Raw genomic sequence first — 25,108 nt, 5'->3', positions numbered from 1 at the left:
GGTATACTCTCTATCACTATATAGCAATAAACTATTTTTCACCAGAGATAGAATAGTGTTTGTTTGTATTTTTAAAGTAATTATACGTTAGAAAAAAACTAATAATACAATAAAATTCCAAACCCAAACATTACAAATTAACAAATGTATCAGTTTTTTTTCCTTTGATATCACAAAATGTCTTACTTAAGAAATCTCAAGAAATTCCAGTAAATTAGCTTCTGTAAGTAACACACATATATTAAATACATATTATATTAAACATATGTTTAAAAAGTTTGAGTATAAAGAATGTTACATTCTTTTTTTGTTTTTTAACTATGCATGTTTTATTGCTCCCTAATTCAATATTTATTGATAAACAGATATTACATAAATACAAATAAATAAAAAAAAAAGCAATGAAGCAGAGAATGAATATACAAGCAATATTTGGAAACAGTTATCTATTTTATTTATAACCATCCCTCCAAATGAGTGACGGGAACAGTTCTTATTGTAATTCTATCTTGGTTTCCATGTCTAAGCTATATCACAAGGTTTTACAGTTTGTTGTCCATTGAATAAGGTAATCTTGCTCCGGATACCTTTCAGTAGGGTTGACTTGAAATGGGTCATCACAACTTCGAAAAACCTTCTGGAGATCAGATGATAAAAGTCTTCAGACAGGAGAATTGGCTTTCTCGTGCTGTTTCCATGTTTGCGCGTTGAACACCATTGTGTACGCAAACGACTTCAGTACATGACCTCAGATGCGATGACGTTCTCAGAGCTGGCAAACAGAGAAACAGCATGAGAAAAGGCCCTCCCGGTACCATACCCACGTCTTACAAGAGGGGAATAATTTAAACATATAATTGTCTATTGGTATGATTGTTCTTACATTAGTGCTATGTGTATATAGTTTAAACATTTAGCAACACTATAAAGTATTTGTGTTTTTAAAAATTATAATCCCTTCATGTTTGAAATATGGGAATTTCTTTTCAGAGAACTATAAGAATGAGAGGTTAAGCTATCAACTATTGGGGAAATAGCACAATATGCCCAATACAGTATAATTAATGTTTAAGAATATACAAAATACTTGAGCATACTTCTGTTCTCATTAGAAATGTTTTATATGAGTTGCAAACACTGGCAAGATATAACTGTTTTAAAGGGATACTAAACCCACATTTTTTCTTTAATGTTTTAGATAGAGCATGCAATTTTAAGAAACTTTCCAATTTACTCCTACTATCAATTTTCTTTGTTCTCTTGCTATCTTTATTTAAAAAGCAGGAATTTAAAGCTTAGGAGACAGCCCGTTTTAGGTTCAGCACCATGGATAATACCTGCTTATTAGTGGCTATATTTAGCAAACTAATAAGCAAGCATAACTCAAGTTCTGAACCAAAAATGGGCCGGCTCTTAAGCTTTACAGTCCTGCGTTGTTAATAAAGATATCAAGAGAACAAATAAAAATTGATAATAGAAGTAACTTAGAAAGTTGTTTAAAATGGCATACTCTATCTGAATCATGAAAGAAAAAAAATGGGTTTAGAGTCCCTTTAAAGGGACACTAAACCCAATTTTTTTATTTTGTGATTCAGAAAGAGCATGCAATTTTAAGTGACTTTCTAATTTACTCGTATTATCATTTTATCTTCGTTCTCTTGCTATCTTTATTTTTAAAAAAAAGAAGGCATCTAAGCTAAGGAGCCAGACAATTTTTGGTTCAGACCCTGGACAGCACTTGTTTAATGGTGCTGTCCAATCAGCAAGGACAACCCAGGTTGTTCACCAAAAATGGGCCAGCATCTAAATCAAGAGAATGAAGAAAGTTTGATAATAGGAGTAAATTAGAAAGATGTTTAAAATTGCATGCTCTATCTGAATCACAAAATAAAAAAATTGGTTTCAGTGTCCCTTTAAGTATTTACTATTTAAATGTATCAGAAAAAGAGACACCTGTGGCATTTTCTTTGACTCGGCAGAGTAGCTTACATGTTACTAAAACAAAAAAAGAAAGTTTTGTGTACTGAGATGTTTCAAAGGAAACTGTTCATATTACTAATTACTTATCTGTGTTAAACTTCTGGTGCTAATTAGTCTCAAAGTTCCAAAGGCACAGCTTAATGTGACGCTTTCCACTGCCCCCCGCAATTATTCCAATATGTGCTTTGGATTGGCTGCAACCAAACCTTTAGTAAATCAAGATCTGAGAGGGGAGTACTGTAATGTCACTTGCTGCAGAGCCTTGCTGGTTGCTGGTGATTTTAAACAGAGTAACACCATTGTTTTAACACAGATAAGTTATTAAAAGGGACATGAAACCCAAAATATTTCTTTCATGATTCATAGAGAGATTCTTTTTTTTTAAACAACATTCCATTTTACTTCTATTATTTAATTTAATTAATTTTCAGATACTCTATGTTGAAGAAATAGCAATGCACATGGTTGAGCAAATCTATGTGCAGCCACCAATCAGCAGCTAATTAGCCTATTTAGATATGCTTTTCAACAAAGGATATCAAGAGGCTGAAGCAAATTTGATAATATAAATAATTGGAAAGTTGTTTTTTTTTAATTGCATGCTCTTTCTACATCATAAAAGAAAAAAACTGTATTTCATGTCCCTTTAAATATGAATAAAATGACTTGTTTAACAAAGGCTATTATTTTTAATTAAGACTTTGATTACCCTTTCATTTTTATATATAAGTAGCCTTTAATGATCTTTAAAAATAACCCAGAAAATCGCTAAATATAGATTTTGACAGCAGATAACGACAATCTTTATCTAATCCTGTCCATATTCCTATCCTAATATTCCTAATGTAGGCGTTATTAAAACTCAGAATATCCTTCTCCAATTTTAATAGCTACTTTATGTAGCAGTCTACTTTATGCAGCTCACTTATTTGTCAATTTTACATTTCTAATTAAAAAAAAACATCATCTGGCTTTATAGTATTATCTACATGCACTTGTTTATGAAATATATTTATAGATACAATGAACTGGCAGAAATCATCTATTCAATTTAAATAAAGCTGCAGTTCATAAACTAACTATTCATGCTGTCACAATGCACAGATGACATTGTAATGTCATGATAGAGAGTGAAAAAAGTATAATGACATCTTAGACAGTTGAATTGATTGAATTACTGGACTTTAAAAAATTAAATATAGAATGTTGGTAGTAGCTTAAAAAAATGTTTGCAAAGTGCTGTTAACTACACTGACATCAGAACCACAAACAAACGGAACAACCTTTTTTATTTTGTTCCAATCCTAGGGATATGTAACCAGTGGCAGATAAGTGAACATATTAAAAAAAAACTCTAAAGGGCATATTTTTGTCTGATACCAGATAATGTAAATATTTTATATTAGCATCATTAGATTCTAATAAAGGAAACAAAATTTATATGTGGTTTTTAAATAAGGAGCTTTTATAAAAAAAATAAAGATCTTGGCCCTACTTTTCTTCCTAATTATGGGGTGGCTATGTTGTAAAATAAAGGGAGGTAATTGAGTAAACTCACCAAGACAGCATACAGTGATCAGGACACTGCTGTAGGCTGTCCAACATTAACTGATGCTGCATTATCAAGAATCCAGTGAAAGCGTAAGGGCTGGAATAGAGGGAAGAAATCAAGGTGAGGGGTTTGGCAAATACAGTACCTTCACTTCGGGCTCAGAGCCACACACAGTTTTGTTTCATTCACTAAGGTGAGAGCTATCTCTGTACTGAGTTCTCCTTCCAATTGTATATATATCACATCATGGAGCCTATTCATTAATGTGGATACAATATCTTCAATTTGAAAAACTGACTCCATAGTGTAATATGAGAACTGAAGATAATACCTTCAATACAGGGGCACTCCCACCATCAGTCAATGAAAGACAAATAGAATGTTTGTCATGCACAATAAAAATGTCACCTTACACCTAATCAAATCTAGGCACTGAAGCTTTTTGGGAATATGATATTATACAAAGGAAATAAATAACAAATAGATTATGTCAAAGTGAAATTCATTAGCACATGCACAATAGATGATGGACATTTATATATTTGTATATTTGCTTTGTCCTCTTAGATAGATAGATACATTGATCGACCGATATAAAGGGATAGATAGATAGATAGATAGATAGAAAGGCATAGCCTAATGTATCATGAGACAGAGAGAAGCAACCGCCTATGTTATTCAAAAGAACATATGCAATAAAGTGATCTACGCAGAACTCTCGGGCCTTGGGGAAAGTTGCTTTGGCCACAAGAGGGGCTGTTAATATACTGTGAAGAAATGTATTTGTTATGAAAAGTTGCGGACATTGTAGGAGAGTTTTAGAATTTCTAGCCAAAAATAATTAAATTAAATAATTCTGCTCTACAGTATAAAATACAAATATACAAGTGGTTACAAAAGAGAGACTCAAATGATATCCTTTGAGATTCTCTTTTTTTAACCACTTGTATACTTAGATTTGAGGACTGCACCGTAATATATTTTGGAACATAGCAGTGTTTACACCTCTACTCATTATATATAAAATACAAAGTTGTCTTATTTGTGCCATGGGGTGCAAAAGAACCTTTAATAAAAGATCAGAAATATTTAATGAGATCTGAAAGCACAAAATGCTAAAAAAATTACATATTTTGGATAATTTTTAAAGAGAATGTAAACTGTATTATATGCAGATCTAGTGATAATGTGTTATCAAACAGTTGTAATTCCCAACACAAATGGAAACTTTTCCTCTAACAAATATTTAAATTATTGTATAAAAATATAGTAGAATATGTGGTAGATAACTGAATCATTTTAGTATAATTTTTCAAATTATCAGAGCGTTTTTTCACATATTTTATTTGCAAAAAATATAGAATATTTTATTAGTGTATTTATAGAAATATATTAAAGGGATGCTACAATTTCTTTAAATTTAGTGAAGACAACACTTATACATAGTCAAAGGTTTTGAAAAGCTTTTTAAAAGTAGAAATCAACCCCTTTAACCTGCAGGTTGCCTATCCGGCTGAGGCTTTTTGTTTTAAAAAAACCTCTTTTTATTAAGGTTTTATAGAAGACAAATTACATCTTGAAAATAATAACAGTAGAATAAATCAGCAAAACATTAGACATTTTTTTTTATATATATATAAGAAACTATCAGTAGGTGGTGGAGCCAATCAGATTTGGAAGCCCCACTGCCTGCCCCATTGAAACTAAGCACAGAACACTCCCAAATATCTGCTCAAGATGCTGTGTGATATACTGCAGATAGCTCTGAATTAGCAGAGACGCATGAGAGCTGTTTAGTTTTAGCGGGGCATGCAGTACGGCTTCTAATATGCTCTACCGTCTCCAGAAATGTGTTTTTAGAGCCTCACGCAGGCAGACAGCAAGGACTATAAATAATTTCTACCTTGAACAACATTTGTTTAAGTTTTTGCCTTTTTGTACGTACTGTCTTCACTGCGCTTATTTAAATTCAGTAAAGAGTAGTTTGATATTTGGTGTCCCTTTAATGTAGATTATTATGCATGTGTGTTTGCATTTGTGGGTGTATGCATGTGCATATGTGTGAGAGTGTGTGGGGGGGGGGGTGCACATGTGTAAGCAATAAAGCATCAACAGTAATGTCCAGCAATTGTGTTTAGAACAAGGGGGCAAATGCCATTCAAGGCCCCATACCATATACATACAGTTCCTAATATACGATGGCAGCACAATAGCCCCCAAAATCTTTACATTTATTTAATACAGCTCCAATAGACAAAGCATTGAATAGACAAAGCTTTGTCTATTGGAGCTGTATTAAATACATTTGAAGATTTATGGAGCTATTTGGGGTGCTGCCATCATCCATTTGGAACTGTATATACATATTTAAGAGACACATCTAGTGCTGTGTTACACATTGTTAATATGTAAATAAAAGTAAAAAAAAACAAAAAACTATAATTCACTTTTTCAAAAATTATAAGAAAATTAAAAGTGTGATCCTAAGAAAGAAAATGGGAAATGAATTAATGGTGATTACAACTCACATACAATGATTATTAAACGTGCATTTGGCAAGTTTCATTCACTGCCAATGCAGAAGACAGCAGCCGCTCGAGGCCTTGGGCTATTTTCAGTACACGGATTTCTTCTTGTGAAAGTGAAACACAGTATGGTCTGGATTTGCACATATTTTAGTGTGTTGAACTTTCACAAAGAAATCCGGTTTTGAAAACTGCCAAGTGCACGTGTCTAATGATTATGATTACTAATAAAACATGAGTGAATACCACGTTCTTGACAATTTGTTTGTATAATCACTCATAAAGTGATATTCATTAAAATATATACTTCTCTAAATTCAAATATAACCTATTATATTCAACTAGAAAAGACAGCAATGGATTTTTTTTTATTTGTACATGTAATTGGTCTATATTATCTAGACACACAGAAAGACAGACAGATAGATATTTAGATAGATGATAGATTAAAATTATTTCAGAAAGCACTGTACTTATGGTTAAAATGATCCAAAATATTGCAATAAATAAAAAAAAAATATTCCCATTTAATTTCAAGGCTCAGGCGACACAGACTCCAATTAGCTGCATTATCTTCAGCCTTCTAAAAAAAGGAGAAAGACTTAGGGCCAGATTACAAGTGGAGAGCTAAATATCGCTTAATAATGTGCACATTTATAGGAAGCATTGTGCTCACGAGATAGAATAGGAGCCTCGTTCTGATGCTATCACAGATGACATCAGAACCTCGTTTAGCAATGGGCAGCATTTTTAAATATAACCTCGTTTAGCAATGGGCAGCATTTTTAAATATAAATGTATATCACTATTTACATATATATTTAAGTGTTAATATGTCTATATATATATATATATATATATATATATATATATTAACACATACAAATATATGTATAAATGCATATATATTTACATTGCGGTCTATGGGAACACACAGTTCCCATAGACCGCAAAATATAAAGGCACTTTTCAGTGTCTTTTTTTCTAACACCCCACTCCCACCAACTTTAAAGCCCAAAAACTGCCTACTGCAGTTTTTATTATTGAAAAAATGCTAGATTTTTTTAAAGAAAAAACTACAATGCCCTCTATTTTGAGGGCATTTGGGACACTTTTAGAAAATCAACCAGAGACCTAATCTCTGCTTAATTTTCGGAGCTCTAATTGCTACCACGAGCTCCAGGTAGCAATAACCAGCCACTTGTAATGGTTGGTTAATTATCGTGCTCCCGCAAATGGCAAATTTGCCCATTTGCGGTAGCACAATAATTTAGCGCTCCACTTGTAATCTAGCCCTTAGTTTGCTAACCAACATTTTTTATGAAGAAATTCTATACACCAATGCATGGATTCTATTGATAATGATAGCTTTACGTTATAGCTCAGTTGATTTAAACTAGCAGATTCAGTTTAAAGGGACTTCAACTCACAATTAAATCCCACATAAAATCTTTATCTAAGTGTTGTGATAAATAATATAATAAACAATTTTTTTTATTTTGCCAGATTTTCCAGCAATTTACCTCTAATGTGCAAATTCCATGTCCCCTTAAAGAAAACCAGAGACCTCTGGTTTAAAGAAGCATATAGAAAATGTATGTCTAGGTTAGTATTACAATCTATGATTCATTTTATAAATAAGAAAAACAAAAACCTATAATTATGAGAAAAAGGGTAATGATTCCATTTGACTTTGCCTTTTTGTGGTTGCAACTTTTGAGCTGTTATTTGCTACAATGTAAAGTATGTGGTTAACATCACTGTGCATAGAATTTAGAGAACAGAGATTCTTGTATTGATTTACTTCTTACATAACTTTAATTTCTTCAGGAAATTAAATACGCATGTTCATCAGATCATTAAAAGCACTTGTATGTTTCCCTACACGGAACTATCTCTCTTTTGGGTGGTTCCTATTGTTCTCAAGAGAACTATTTTCTCTCTCCTATAAAAAAACAAAACATGCATCTGTTTTACTAGAACATTTAAAAAAAAAAAAAAGGAAATGAAAAGCCCAAGAGGGAAGTATAGTGTTACTTAAAGCAGATGTTTTCGTAACAGCCTTTGGCTTAAAACATTTGCATTTTTTCAAAATGTTGACTACTAAATATTTAAGGTTTGGCTATGAGATGCTATTTATTATAATACATCAAATCATTTCATTTCCTGAGGATATTAATACATTGACTTTGTCGGTAACAGAAAACTGAAGTTATTGTGTAGAATAATTTAACATTGTATTATAGTAGATTTCAAATATGATGTGTGCAATTAGCAAATAAATGCAGCTAAAGGGGTAGATTTATCAAGCAGCGGATGTTGCATTCTACGACAATCGTTTCAGGCTCGCCTGAAACGGAAGTTAAGAAGCAGTGGTCGTAAGAACGCAAATCATGTCTGCTTGATCATTAATAAATCTACCCCTTAGAGTTTGATTGTAAGGTTTTGGTCAAATTAAAGAAATATTTCTCTCTTTATTATTGTGAAATAGTCTGGGTAATGATAATAAAATATTGAGACCTTTGATATATTGTATGTATACACTATTATTCCTCATTGGACAAATAAGAAGTTTCTCTAAAATGATGACCCATCATATGTATTAAACACTAGTTAGAACAGTGTATTACATTTCAGAGGTTCTTAAACATTGTACACTGGTTATATGTATAACAAGACATATATTTTCCCTAGTTATATCTTAGTTTCCTTTTGTGAAACCCTAGAACAACCAAACCCTGGCCCAGAAATCTCAAAACCCCACCCAGATTATAAAAACTAGTCTCTTGGACTAAAAAAACATACCCACTATTTGAAATACTACCCAACACCTTGTGACATTGTAGGTTTTGCCCCTTGGGAAGCAAGTTCCCATTCCTTTAATCCCTTGTCAAGTTGAACGGGAGCGCATGGGAACGGAGTTCCTGCACTATTTTTGCAGGAGGAACTTTGTTCCCTCTGGACAGACAACAGAAACGCTTCAGTAAACACTGCTGCTGTTGGGATTTGCTGGAGCACAGTCTGGTTGGAGGGATAGTGAGATTCTCTAGTAATGGGCAGTAACACTTCCTACAATACACTAAATGCAAATCTGTCAGCGGTCCAGCTGTGTGTAATACATGGTGCTTACATTTCTGTGTGGCTTGTTCTGGGGTTATTTAACTCCCCTCAGCAGAAATAAGACTATTGCACCTTAAGTGGGTGAGACTCTGTGACAGAGTAGGATTATCAGGACCAAAGGGAACCATTCAACCAACTTTCTACTGCAAATACTGTTCATAGTTTTCTTGTTTGGAATCATAATACTATTGAAATTAAAACTTGTTTACACTCTGAGCAGATTTTCATACTGTTTATTGAAGCAGCATAATTCAAGAACAAGATTCTGTATTTTAAACTGTTAGGATCCCGAAATTCCCATTTAAAAATAATAATATCTAAGGTGCAATGCAATGATTTATACAGCAATAATCTCTTTACAGTATATTTTTCATAATTATCCTGTATTAGAAATACCATCCTGCCAGGACGCCAACTTTAGTTGGAAAATAAGTTATTTCACCACATTCATTCCTGTTCATCTGTATTATTTATAATTAAAAATATATGCAATAATATTCTTTGTGAATTGTATCAAATTTGAAAAAAAGAAAAAAAAAGTGTGCATGTACTGTATGTGTGTGTGGGTATGTGTGTGCAAGTGAGTGTCAAACTTTCTTTGTTGTGCTATTTTTTATGTAATTATGGGATTTCCACTGAAACTTTTTCAGGTGTTAAAGGGGACATGAAACCGAATATTTTTTCTTTCATGATTTAGAAAGAGCATGCAATTTTAAGAAACATTCCAATTTACTACTATCTAATTTGCTTAATATGTATTATTATTATTGAAAAGCATATCTAAATATGCTCAGTGGCTGCACATATATGCCTCATTTGATTGGCTCACCCATGTCCATTGCTATTTCTTCAACAAAGAATATCTAAAGAATGAAGCAAATTAAATATTAGAAGTAAATTGGAATGTTGTTTAAAAATGTATTCTCTATCGAATCATGAAGAAAAATCTTGGGTTTCATGTCCCTTTAATTACCAGAGTCATTGGCAGCAGATGCAGTTTTCTGTGAGTGCTGGTGAACTTCAGAGCTGTGAGTTTCCCCAGTAGCATGGGATGTGTACCCAGTCCGGTTTGAGAATGAGTCTAGGTAAATTACAAAGTCCTTTGTCAACCTTGTTTGTGTCTCTGATTAGATAAAAGCTAGCATGTGTAACTGTAAGGTAGGGACAAGGGAGGAAAAGACCTTGACGGGATCTTGGACCTATCACTATTTGAGCCAATGCTGCAACTAACTCAGTTTTAATCTAGCTGTATACATGCAAATGAGTCTTAGGGGTCAATTTATTAAAGTCTGGCGGACATGATACGCTGTAGCGTTTCATGTTTCCGGCAGACATCGCTGAATGCGGACAGCATAGGTGGCGTATGAGTTAAGGAGCCGCGATCTATAGACCGCTGCTTCTTAAGTCCTGTTTACGGACTCGCGCAGAAACAGGGTGAATTGGCCCAATTCGGCCAATAATAAATTGACCCCTTAGACTTTCTAAGTCTTGTATCTCTATAAATAAATTTTCTAGTGATTCCACTTAGCTGATTTAGTTATTCTGTTGTTATATTACACTAATCATACAAAAGCTCCAGTTCAATAAGGCTAAATCCAATATTATTATGTCAGAGCTGAAGATCCTGATTTTAACAAAGTTTCACTATTGACTTATACTGCACAAATGATGATTTAGCATTTAGCTGATATGTGAGGCACAGTCTCAGGGTGATGCCAGCTTTAACTACTCCGAATCTTGGCACAGATCACTAAATGCTACTTAATTGCCTCTCACAATACTATTTTGCCATTTCAGTGAACAAATGATAGTTTTTTTTCTTCTAAGTAATTAACCTCAGAACTGAAACCCAAGACATGTATTTTAATCCACTATAGGAATGTGCCTGATTGACTTCAATTGTATTTTTGGCTAAATTGTCCACTAAGGCATAATAACATCACAGAATCACATAATTACACACCAGCAGTTACCATACAATTTGTTGAGTTGCATATCTGAGGATTTCTGGATAGCCTCATATGAGTGCAGGAAACTCAATTAAAGGAACAGTAAAGTAAAAAATTAGGCGTTCATGATTCAGACAGAGCATACAATTAAAAGAATACAGTTTATTCAATTTTATTTCATTCTTTTTCTATCCTTTGTAAAAACATTGTTGCAAACACTTGTTCTATAAACTGCATACTCCTGAACTCTTATGAGCCTAGTTAGGTTTAAGCTTTAACAAAGGATGTAAAAAAAACAATGTAAATTTGATAATAGAAGTAAACTGGAAACCTTTTTTAAATTGTATGTTCTATCTAAACAATGGAAGTTTAATTAGACTTTACTGTCTCCTTAAAGGGCCATAGTATCCAAATGTTTAAACACTTGAAAGTGATGCAGCATAGCTGTAAAAAGCTGACTAGAAAATATCACCTGAACATCTCTATGTAAAAAAGAAAGATATTTTACCTCAAAAGTTCCTCAGTAGCCACAGCCCATTGTAAAGGACTTCTAAGCAACAAATCAGTATGTCTGTCCCGGGACAGCGGAAGGAGTGCACATTCATGCACACTCATCTTATTTCCCTATTCAGTGTAAGGAAGTTTAAAATAAAATCTCATGAGAGTTAAGTGAAATCTCATCAGATCACAGTAAAAGAGTTCATGACCTCAGCACTGCTGATGCTGATTGGCTGCTGTTCATTTCTTCATTTTTTTTACCTGCAGCTGAGCAGCAGCTGAGTATAACTTTTTACACAGAACTTACTCTGCTGAGCTGAGGAGATTGTGAGGTAAAATATCTTTTTTTACATAGAGATGCTCAGGTGATATTTTCCTGTATTATGTCCCTTTAAGATTTTTTTAGATAATCTCCTACTAAAGTGGGCATATTCTTATTTGCTTATGCACTGAGGACAACATTAGGAAAGACAAATACAGCTGGGTGATAAGCTGCCCCCCCCCCAATAGATACCTGAAATTTAGATGAGCTACTACTTGTCACAAACTAAAATACTAGATGATTTTGACTTCAGCTCTTTAAAAGGACATAATACTCATTTGCTAAATCACTTGAAAGTTGTGCAGCATAACTATAAAACAATCTGACAAGAAAATATCACCTGAATGTCTTTATGTAAAAAAGGAAGGTATTTTATCTCAACATTTCTTCAGCTCACCAGTGTAAGTGCTGTGCAAACAGGTATACTTCAGCTGCAGTCTAGCTGCACGTTGAAAAGAAAACAAACAAAAAAAAGCAATAGCCAATGAGCATCAACAGTGCTGAGGTCATGCTATGCTTTGCTGTGATCACTTGATTTCATAGTAAACGTTCTTAAACTTAATGGGGAGATAACAGGACTGTGCTGCACATGCCAGATGCACGCCCCCTTGCCCAGGACTAGTACCCTAATTGGCTGCTTAAAGTCCCTTTACAATGGGGTGTGACTAATTAGTCAATTTTGAGGTATATATCTTCCTTTTTTACATAAAGAAGTGCAGGTGATATTGTCTAGTTAGTTTTTAACCTTAAATATCTGCACCAAAATAGTGCTGATTTAAAATAAATCAGAATTAAAATAGCAATGTTTTTTAAAATGCAAGGGAACTCTTGGCTGCCAGAGAGAGAGAGAGAGCTGCAATACACACAAGCCCTCAGTGGAACTTAGGGGTGCTTAAGTTCTACTACCTAATATGTACCAGGATCTCCGAGCAGCAGTTGACAAAAGCTTCCTCCAAAGCAGATTTAATCTATTATAAGTTTATGTTCTACACTAACAGCATTGTTGTTTTATAGAAATAAAATTGCTTCTCTTTTTTACCTCTAATCCTCTCTCTAAATCTCAACACTTCCTTAATAACGTGCTAGGATTTTGATACCTCTTTTAAACATGATTAACACTATTAGAATGCAAAAGGAATTGAGTCATACTCCCCATAAAGCATAACCATCCCCTTTTCTTTAACTTCCACCCTCTGTCACTTGCTTCACTGAGAGATGTTTCTGCAATTTTCTATATTCAAATTCCACTAGGAAGGTATTGTAAAAGAAACCATACACATTATGCTGATACTTTTTCTTCCAGAGATATAACCAGTACTAGGGGGAGTGGGGATGTTGAGTCTTTCTCTCTTTTAAAACAGCAATTGTGGTGTATTAGGTGCTCTTGAGATTGCCTATTTTACGAATTCCATTGTATATGCGGTGATGGCTGACAAAGTGTTTTGCCTGTAGCTATAGTAAATATGGCTTAGATTTGGACTAACCCTTAAATGGCTGAATATACACACACAATAAGGAAAGGCATTCTACCTGGCTTTTTCTATGATGTAAATGCCTAAGAATTTTAGTACCTAGTATACAATCTACTCTTTATGTGTAGCCCTAATTTCAGACTTGTATTATATCGCTTTACATCTCAACCTGAATGTGTATATTTATATATATATATATATATATATATATATATATATATATATATATATATTATAAATTGAACAACTTATTATTTAAGGAATATTAGCACCTAGTGAACGCTACTTAGCACAAATGCTAGACTAGTGCTATATCACTTGCAGTTTCAGCCTGCACATATTCACTTTTTCCACTCAGATCCCCCATATATTAGCATTGTGATTATACCTTAACACTGGCACCTAAACATTCTTGAATACAAACTGAGAAATAAGAAATCAGTTGCTTCATGGCAAGTGGATAATTCATTTTACCTGTTCATATATGTGAAATTGTCCCCTTAGTTGCAACTTTGTATTTAAATTAAGATCGTTATGTTGCAGTGTTAATTTGGTATTTAACTTAGTATGGGAACAATAGCAGCCTAAACCGTGGAACACACAACAGGGCAGAGTATTTTACCATTATACTTATCCATTATTCCATGTTATTTTACACACAAGGAAATCCTTTCTGTATCCAAATCTAGAAAGTAATCAAAATTTGGCTTTCGATATTGTTTCTCCACACTGGTACTTATATTGTAATAGTATCGGTTGCACATTAGGGGGATCTCAATTATTTGGGGATATAGTATCATCTACTCCTACGTTGCACCAATACCACCACATTGTGTTTTTAATTTTTTATATTTTTTTTTTATTTGATCATTTATTAAAAGTTTTAAACTTCTCTTGTGGAATGCCAATCTATGTCTACTTTGATAATCTATGTACAGTGTTGTAGAGTGCTAATTATGTACATCCTTTTCCAATGTTGTTAGGGTTAAGTGGTGTTTAATTGGGAATCAGGGATGGGGAGATCAGGTTAGACATTAGGGTTAATTGCAGTTGAGGCTGTTCATGTTAAGGGTTAACAGTCATGGGAGGCATAAGGAATGCACAGTAAGAATAGATGTATTTTTTGCAGGGGTTTGGGTGAACTGCAATTAGAATTATGCTGAAGCAGAGCTTAATTTGATGCAGAGGATCATTTATTTGTATTCTACTCAATGTATTTTGCTTACCAGAAATACTATATTATATATCTGCTTTTAGGTGTAACTGCCAAAACTGGGCCATCAAGATAACATACTGTTGTAATTATGTTCTAGCAATTACCATATAATGTAAGAGCTACAACATTTTACACAGAATATATACCTTTCTTGCAAAATTGTTTCATGTTGGTGCAAATCCATCCACAAAAATTACTGAAGCTTACCCATAATCAATTGCAATCTAAGCAAATTAAATAATTGTGTATGTATTATGTATGTAAATATGTCTTCCACTCACATAACCAGAACACATGCCCATACACTCATTAAATAACACGTAACTTATACATAAAAGATGCACTGTAACATCTGCCAGGGTGCTTTAGTTTTCTTTACATACATGCTGCCTTAGAAGCACTCACTGGACCCACTGTCAGCAAAAACATCCCCCATACAGAATGTATTTTGTAGATACTTTTTATGCAGGATGTTTTTAAGATGGTTCATACTCATATTGTGGTTTATGTTTACACAGTTGTCTAGGAGGGCTAAAAATGGCTCGTAGGTTTAATATGGTTTGATAGGGAGATGTCGTTTTAGATGAGGGAATAAATATGTTAATAAAGTGTAATGATGCTGACAAAAGTCCAGTGAGTTCTTCTAGGGCAGTATCTATCTATCTGTAACAATTTTAAAATATAATCTCTATTTATCTATCTATCTATAAATCTATCCTCTCTCTCTCTCTCTCTCTATATATATATATATATATATATATATATATATATATATATATATATATATATAAAATTATATAATATATATAATTGAAAATGAAGAAATTCAGGCATCCCAGGAAAATTAGTGATAAAAATCGAGACTTTATTGTTCTACATTTAAAAAGTAAGTAGCAGAGCATCCAGATTAAAAGAAGCACCCTGTGTAACGCGTTTCGGCCCGGTTGGCCATAATCATAGATATTTATATATATATATATATATATATATATATATATATATATAGAGAGAGAGAGAGAGAGAGAGAGAGCGAGAGAGAGAGATTAACTCATTGTGTAGTTCATTAACAGGCCAGAAGGCTTGTTTTTCCCACAGAAAACCTCTGAATTACATTGTTTCCAATGCAGCAAATGATTCTGGGTAAGATATGCAAATTAAGTTCACAATGACACACCTTTTCAGCAGATACCCTTTACACCAAAGCATCACTGTTCACACAGCTTATAAGCTTAGCTAGGGTAAGTGCAGTGATTCATAACCAACCCAGGACAGACTGTGTCATTGTTTTTGCCACTCATCAGCTGGGAGAAGGTTTGAATCACTGCTGGGTGAAGTTGATTCCGGGCAAAATACAACAACATTTAAAATTAGGGGAGGTAAAAGGTGAGTTTAAAATCCTCCACTACGCACAAAATAGAGAGAAAATAACTCATTGTGTAGTTCATTAACAAATCTAGACAGGCCAGAAGGCTTGTTTTTCCCACAGATAACCTCTGAATTACATTGTTTCCAATGCAGCAAAGGATTCTGGGTAAGATATGCAAATTAGGTTCACGACACACCTTTTTACTTCAAGCCTGGCCTTCTGGCCAGTCTAGATTTGCTAATGAACTACACAATGAGTTATTTTCTCTATATTTTGTGCGTAGTGGAGGATTTTAAACTCACCTTTTACCTCCCCCTAATTTTAAATGTTGTTGTATTTTGCACGGAATCAACTTCACCCAGCAGTGATTCAAACCTTCTCCCAGCTGATGAGTAGCAATAACTACGTAACAGTCTGTCCTGGGATGGTTATGAATCACTGCACTAACCCTAGCTAAGCTTATAAGCTGTGTGAACAGCGATGCTTTGGCGTAAAGGGAATCTGCTGAAAAGCAGACTTGAAGTAAAAAGGTGTGTCATTGTGAACCTAATTTGCATATCTTACCCAGAATCCTTTGCTGCATTGGAAACAATGTAATTCAGAGGTTTTCTGTGGGAAAAACAAGCCTTCTGGCCTGTCTAGATTTCAGATCACAATATTTACAATAGTGCTCTCTCCCTCTCTCTCTCTCTCTCTCTCTCTCTCTCTCTATCTATCTTTTAATCTATCTAGTAATATAGTAGATGATATTGAAAGAAAAACAGAAAGAAGTCCATCAAGTTCAACATATACACAGACTACTTGATTTTCACTAAAGAAGTTGAAAATTGAACTTACATTAATCAGTTACAAAGTTGACCAATATAACACAAGCAATCGTATCCCTAAATTCTGTTTTTAGACAGAAATATATCTAAGCCATTTTTAAAATGATCTAAGGTATTGGCAGTCACTACCTCCTTAGTTAAGATGTTCCACAATTTAGTTGCCCTTACTGTGAAAAAAACATTTATGTTGGTGGAGATTAAATCTCATTTCCTCTTAAATTGTGACCTTGTGTTAGAAACAACTGCCTTGAAATAAACAGCACTTCCTCCAGCTCTGTAAATGGGCCTTGTATATAGTTATATGACGTAATTATATAACCTCTCTTTAAATTCTCCATTCATCTTATTAATTTTGTGGTACTGTAATTTTTTTCTAGTTCTGCAAGGTCCTCATTATGCTTTCTTACCTTGCGTCTGTGTCTTTTAATAACATGCTAGTATCTTATTAGCATTAGAAGTACACTTAAATCCTTTTCCTCCTCTGTTTTGCTAAGTCTAGTGCAATTTAAATAATAGGTAGCCTTCATATTTTATGTAGAACCTTACATTTACCAATATTAAACCTATCTATCTATCTATCTATCTATCATCTATCTATCTATCTATCTATCTATCTATCTACTATCAGCTAAACACACACATATATGCAAATGTGTATGTGTATTATAGTTATATTAACAAATATAAATATGTTATGGTATAAATCAACACAAAAATATATAAATGATTCAGTCCATAATATACGTTGTAGCAACTAATAAAGATTAACCACACAAACAAAAATAGTTTATGGAAATTATTTGCTGGACCGTGTATAATTTGCATATATTTTAATTTATTTACAGATTATTTTTCAAAATCATTGACACTCATGAGCATAATAGTATTTAGATTAACTAAATTAAATTAACAAGTAATTTATGATACTTTTTTTTATAAGCAGACAAATGGTCTCTTATGTGTCATAAAATCTTATATCAGTTCTACTGACATATTAGATTGCTCTATCATCTATCTATATATATATTTCTATCTATCTATCTATCTATCTATCTATTTATCTATATCTTTCTCTCTCTCTCTCTCTCTCCCTTATCTATCTGGTATGTTATGTATATACAAAAAAAACTTGCATGTTTACTGAACTGCCCTGTGTTACCTCAATATGTATTTAAAAGAAGTCTGAAACGTGTTAAAAATCTGCACTTGTTGCAAGACGTAGAAAAAGTATTTTGTTAGTATGGTTCCAGCATTGTGTTTAATTATGCTAGGCATTTTTTTTAAGAAGGAGAAAAACAGTTTCTCTCTACTTTAACACTCTGATTTTCTTACTTGTTTGTGAAAGACCTTGAAATACAGCTCAGTCCAGCGGAAGGCTGCCATTCCATTACCATTAAGAAGCACTTATCACATTCTGTAAAGCTTTATTGCTTTGCACCTGGCCTACATTACTCAGATTCCTATGCATACCGAAGTGTTAAGGACACAGCAATCCAGATTCATTGTTTCACCAATCTGTTTTAGAACTAGAAGCATGATTTTAAGCTAAAAGTGTTGCACTGCCATCTACAGACAGCAAAAGCTTCTAAAAGATGCCTTCACTACTATAGTCTAATTTGTCCTCTTTCTGTTTATTTCCCTCTATCATATCTATCTATCTATCTATCTTATATTATCTCTTTATACAGCTATCATATCTATTTGTCTATCTTTCAGTCTGTCTATCTATCTCTGTATCCCAAACACTTATAATATATTCACTGTTAAAATTCCTAGGAAAAATCAAAGCATAACTATTTGGATTTTAATCATTTGAGGTAAGGAGCTGTGCAAGTAATAAGCTGAGGTACAAAGGAAAGAAGACAGAAGGAAAGAAAATAAGAATTGTAGAACCAAACAGTAAAAGGGAAAATCATAGTAAGTATTAAGTTACCTGTCTTGTGTGGATCGGCCCAGGTGCCTTAAAGCCTCCTTGACAGCTGCATTCAGAGACGCTATAAGGATCTGAGCTACTTGAAGAGCATTTAGACAATGAGTCACAACCCACCACAAATGTATTGTCTAGGGGCAGCTCCTGAATGACGTGATGCTTCTTGGGAGGAACCGGAGTCTCCGGTTTAATCTGGAATGTAGGCTGTGGGGATGCAGATTTGTAGTGCTTGGCCAAATCAGGACTGTCTGGCTTGAAAGTTGTCGGTGTAGTGGCCCAGTTGTATTTTCCCATAGTCTGTTCTTCCAATTCCACTGGAATGTCCAAAGTACCATTAATATGCTCATGAGCAGGATCCTCTGATTTGGATTCTTCAATTGTAACAAAATTTAGTAGGAGGTTTTTTGGAGAACGCTTCTTTTTCTTCTTCTTTTTCTTAATTTGTCTGTTTTCAGTGTTGGGGGAAACCCACTCTCCACTCTGTTTGCTCTTTTGCACAACCTTGTGTCGTGGTGTTTGACGACACCGAACCAAAGCCGTGACAAAGATAACGAGGATCACTGTCATTGTCCCTGCAATAATAGCAATGATAATCTTTACATAGTCGTTGGTCTGTGGCGTTATCTCCCCATCTCCAATGTTTTGACCCACAGGTGTTTCCATATTTTTACGTATGAGTTCTTGAATATAAGATCCATTGGTTATTGTTTCATTTACAAATAAATGCACAAGAGCAATTGTGTGAAAAGGCTCTGGTCTTCCTGAATCATTTACTTTTATAACCAGACGATGAAGGCCATGATCTCCAGGAATCACTTTCTCCTTTAAGGTAATATTTCCAGTTTTCTCATCAATTGCAAACAAACCTTTCATGTTCCCTCCTATGATGCTGTAACGTAGGTCTGCATTTATACCTGTGTCGTTATCAAATGCAAAGGCTCTAGCTATAACAGTCCCTGGGTTTGTTAATGTTGGAACTAAGTCATATGAATAATTAGTAGAAGGCATAACAAATACAGGTTTGTTGTCATTCACATCTTCAACAATTATTGTGACCTTTACAGTTGATGATTTTTGTGGATTTCCCTTATCTACAGCTTTTACCTGAAAACTATATGAACCTTGCTGCTCTCTGTCAAATGTTATATTTGGTCTGATGACGCCAGTCAGAGGATCAATCAAAAAATTTTCCTTGGCATTGATAAGTGATAGAGTCACTGCTGCATTCTCTCCTAAATCGGCATCAGTTACTGTTATAAGTCCTACTGTACCATACATTGGAAGGTTTTCTGGGACATAAAAGTTGTACTCATTGTGAGTGAATGAAGGACTATTGTCATTTTGGTCAAGAACTGACAATGTAACAGTGGTATTGGTCTGTAGAGAAGGATTCCCATTATCCTTTGCAATTACTGCAAACGTATACCTGTCTTGTTTCTCCCTGTCCAGTTTCCTTACAGCAGTGAGAATTCCTGTGCGCCTATCAAGATTGAAAATCGTTGGTGCATTGGGGCCTAGGATATAACTTATCTCCGCATTGCGACCACTGTCTGCATCTGTTGCGCTTATTTTGGTAAGCTCAGTCCCAGGGGTGTTGTTTTCAATGAAAGAAAGACCAATCATTGGCATTGTGAAAATAGGAGCATTGTCATTTTCATCTTTTATTTTAATGAGCAACATTGCAGACTGATTTAATGGAGGCTTTCCAGAATCAGAGGCAACAATTTTGATTGCATATTCCCTTGTAGTCTCAAAATCCAAAGGTGCTGCTGTCTCTAAAAGAAACTGATTGTCAAAAACTGGCTTTAGTCTAAATGGTACATCATGATCAGTAAAGCAAGATACTTTGCCATTCAGATCAGCATCCTTGTCCGTGACTGTTATCAAAGCTATTTTTGTATTTAGTGGAGACTTTTCAGATAGTAAAACAGTACCATTCACAGGATTTATTATGTACCGGGTGTCAATAGATGGGATGTTGTCATTTATATCAGTGATGTTTACATATACGGTAGCTCTAGATGGAGTTGAGCTGCCATCGCTTGCCAACACAGTCAGTTTATGGAAAAGTGACTCCTCTCTGTCCAAAGGCTCCTTGACAGTAATTAACCCTGTGTTGTTATCGATTGCAAATAGTCTCTTGGCTAGATTCGATATCTGATTGCCAAAGTAAAAGTGGATTTTTGCATTTGAACCAAGGTCAGCATCAGTTGCGTGGAGCTGAGTCACTGATGTTCCCACTGCAGAATTTTCAGGAATATTCACTTCAATGTCTTTTTCCTTAAAGACAGGACGATTATCATTAACATCAGTAACTGTCACTTGTAGAATAGCAGTGCTAGATCGTGCCGGATTTCCACCATCCTCAACTTTAATCTTCATGACGTAAGTATCTTTTTGCTCTCTATCCAAACTTTGCTGGACAATAAGTTGAGGCCATTTGTCTCCTTCAGGAGTTTCAATTACATCAAGTCCAAATACATTTTGACCCTGAAGAAAAGAGAAGAGAAAGCAAATGTAATTGTCTGCCAAGCTGTCATACAAAATACATTAGTTACATAGTTTATGAATATTAGTTATAATCAACTATCTATGCAGCTTTCGATGCAGCTTTACTTTACTTGTAACAATCAATCTACAAAATTAATTTTAGTATCCTGTAAAAATTCTATCTCATTTATTTTCAAATATTTTTTTCTCTACATAGGTTATTTTACATAAATTACGAGTACTAACTATATCATTTTTCTTTAGATATTGTTAGGTTGTAACAGACATATTCATAATGAGAGTTTACATCTGTCCTACACGTCTTTAGACTGGAGATAGAAAAGAGATTAGTTAAAACTCTGGTAAATTAAAATGGATGTATATACCATGAAAGTTACCATTCAAAACAATGAAAGCTGACATAAGATTTATCTCCTGGCTTTAGTAACTATCAGTCAATCCTACACACAGACAGTAAATAAATATTCAACAAACAACAGTTGTAAAAATGTTTTTTAATGCTCATTGGTAGATGTTAATATATTCATAAAATGTTGTTTTAAGACTAAATTTGATTTAATTAACTAGATTTGGTCAGGTCAATGTTGTAGGTAAGAGAGGCAATTTTTATTGAACAAGTATTCTATTAAGGAACCTTTGACTTCACAGGAAGTCCACCCATATTATGGTGAATTTGATGAACAATATAGTGGTTGTAAAGCTTTTTCTGATGATACCCAGATCTAGCTTTCCACCCATGCACTCTCTACTTCTGTCAATTCTCACATCAGCGACTGCTTATCTGGCATTTCCTCCTGGATGGCTTCTCACCACCTAAAAATAAACATGTCCAAGACCGAACTACTTCTAATTCCTCCCTCTAACACTACTCCAGTTTCTACTTTTTCTATCACTGTTGGCGGCACTACTATCTTTCCATCACCCCAAGTCAGCTGCCTTGGAGTCACGCTTGATTCAAATCTGTCCTTCATTCCCCACATCCAATTGCTCTCTTCATCCTGCTGCAACCACCTATGCAATATCTCCAGAATTCGTCTGTTTCTAAGTGCTGAAACTACTAAACAGCTAATCCACTCCCTGGTAATTACCCGACTTGACTACTGTAACAACTTACTAACTGGCCTCCATCTCTCCCACCTCTCTCACCTCCAATCCATCCTAAATGCATCTGCCAGGCTAATCCACTTCTCCCGACACTCTGTTTCTGCTGCACCTCTCTGTGAGTCACCTCACTAGCTCCCCATTCACAACAGAGTTAAATTCAAAATTTTCACCCTGACCTACAAAGCCCTAACCAATGCTGCCCCACCCTACCTGTCTTCACTCATCAATAAATATACTCCTGCCCGCCCCCTAAGATCCAACAATGACCTGCTCCTTGCATCCTCTACCATCAACTCCTCTCATGCTAGACTACAGGACTTCTCTCGTGCGGCACCAACCCTCTGGAACTCACTTCCTCGAGCTGTCAGACTTGCCCTTAACTTCTCCTCCTTTAAACGGTCCCTAAAGACCTTTCTGTTCAGAGAAGCTTATCACCCGACTTATTAACAAACTAACTTCACTTAACTAACAGTTGCCCTCTATCTCCTCACTAATATCATTCTCACCTTTGCAGTCCCCACCTTCTGTTTCCAACCTCCTACCCATCTAGATTATAAGTTCCCACGGGAATAGGGCCCTCAATTCCCCCTGTATTTGTCTGTAAAATGTTGTCTTTTATTGTATTGTTTCTCCATTGTACTGTTATCTTTGTACCCATGGGCAGCGCTGCGGAATCTGTTGACGCTTTATAAATAAAGAATAATAATAATAATCAGGAATAATTTTTGTCTGTGTTTGAAAAATGTCACTTTATTGTTTAAAAGATCACAAAAATCAAAATTAAAAAGTTCATGGTTCAGAAAGAGAACTCAGTTTTAAGATATCTTTTAATTTATTTATCTAGGTAGGCTCAGGAGCAGCAATGAATTACTGGGAACTAGCTGTTGATTGATGACTCATCAGATGTGTTCAACTAATAGTGCATTGCTGCTATGGAGCTAACTTTAACTCTGTGTTGAAACTCTTTACAGGGGTTAAACACAAAATGATATGCAAGCAATAGTACAATAATAAAATGAGTATTTTCTTTTACACTTTTATGTCCATTAAACGCTCTCATTTTAAACATATGATATAACTTTATAGGTGTGTTCCTTAAACACCAGCATGGTAATGTTATTCTTGATTCTGTAGCAGTGCCTTAAAGGGACATGAAACCCAAAATGTTTATTTCATGATTCAGAGTACACAAATTTAAACAACTTTCCTATGTACTTCTTTTATCTAATTTGCTTTGTTCATCTGGTATCCTTTGTTGAAAAGCATATCTAGATAGGCTCAGAAGCTAGGAGCTAGCTGCTGAATGGTGGCTGTCCATTTATGCCTCTTGTTATTGGCTTACCAATGTGTTCAGCTAGTTCCCAGCAGTGCATTGCTACTTCTTCAAGAAATGATTCTAAGAGAATGAAGCAAATTTATTAATAGAAGTAAATTTGAAAGTTGTTTACATATGTATGCTCTATCTGAATCATGAAAGAAAATGTTTGGGTTTCATGTCCCTTTAAAAACAACTATCATTGTGAGGTCATTGCCAGCTTGTTCAGCAATCAGCATGTTTATATAATATCTTATTAGTTATTCATCAAGTGGCCAACAGGCTAAACAAACAGTGCTACAAATAAAAGCTGCACATTATATATATATATATATATATATATATATATATATATATATATATATATATATATATATATATATATATATATGTTAATAATGTGTATATACATATATAAACACATAAATATATATGCATTTATTCATATACATAAATATGTATACTTTGCTGCCCAATGCTGCGCTAGGTTCTGTGCTGTGTCTATCGGCATAAAAACAAGGCTTCCATTACAGCCTATGGAAGCACAAAGCTTCCATGCAATGTGAATGCGAGGACGTGTTTGCATTGCGCTCAACCTATAATACCAGTGCACATTTGCATGCATTTGCATGTGCTGGTTTTACAGAGTGGAGCACAAATATAGTGCCCACAAAAGCGCAATTTTGCGCTCCACACAAAATCTGTCCCATTATTGGCAACATGGGTAGCAGGAGAGAGTTGATTGTTGTCAGGGGAGAACTGATTACTTTGGGCACTTGGTCACTGACTGAGGGCCTGCTGTCTGGTGGGGGGGGGGGGAGACCTCTCCCTGCAGCTTATCCAACCCATTCAGTCAGCACTGCTACATAAGATTGCTGGAGCACAAGGCACCTTTGAAAAAGTTTGTTGCAGAGTTGGTGACAGCAGCAGCAGCAATGGTTTAGTTTGCAATGCGTGAATCCTAAATTTGTTTGCCTGAACCCTACATTTGATACTGATACAGATTATTATATTTATTTATTTTTTTGCCCAGACAGTAGCTCTTATTCTATTGGCTATTCAAATCAGCCAATAGAATTAAAAAGTAGCTCGTATCCGATTGGCTGATTTGAATTTGAAGGCTGAAATCAGCCAATAGGAATTCAAAGGACGCCATTTTTAATCGCGTACCTTGAATTCCTATTCAGTGTACGGCGCGATCGTATGAAGAGGATCCTCCACACTCCGGCTCCGGTCTTCAGTTCCAGCGGTCTTCAGTTCCAGCGTCGACAATCTTCAGTTCAAGCATTGCCGGTCTTCAGTTCCAGATGGACAGTCTTCAGCTCCGCGGTCATCGGTCTTCAACTCCTTCGCTCCGCGCCGGCTGGATCCTGGAAGAAGAAGAGGTCGCCGCCTGGAAGAAGACTCTGCCGGTCTTCAGG

General features: G+C 34.7%; 1 protein-coding gene across 1 annotated transcript in view; it reads right to left on the bottom strand.

Annotated features, from left to right (window-relative positions):
- Nucleotides 1-308: 308 nt before the first annotated feature.
- The window catches only part of LOC128639818 (protocadherin-11 X-linked-like), a 147,194-nt gene continuing 122,394 nt past the window's right edge, over nt 309-25,108 (bottom strand). Inside the window, exons 2-4 of the mRNA XM_053692017.1 lie at nt 18,761-21,247; nt 3,539-3,628; nt 309-772 (exon numbers count right to left, since the gene is read on the bottom strand). Of these exons, the coding sequence (XP_053547992.1) occupies nt 3,557-3,628; nt 18,761-21,247 (2,559 nt within the window). The 3' untranslated portion in view covers nt 309-772; nt 3,539-3,556. The remainder of the gene's footprint in view (nt 773-3,538; nt 3,629-18,760; nt 21,248-25,108) is intronic.

This window comes from Bombina bombina, chromosome 1 (assembly GCF_027579735.1).
Source record: "Bombina bombina isolate aBomBom1 chromosome 1, aBomBom1.pri, whole genome shotgun sequence".
NCBI classification, from domain to species: domain Eukaryota; kingdom Metazoa; phylum Chordata; class Amphibia; order Anura; family Bombinatoridae; genus Bombina; species Bombina bombina.
This window is presented reverse-complemented; position numbering and strand designations above follow the sequence as displayed.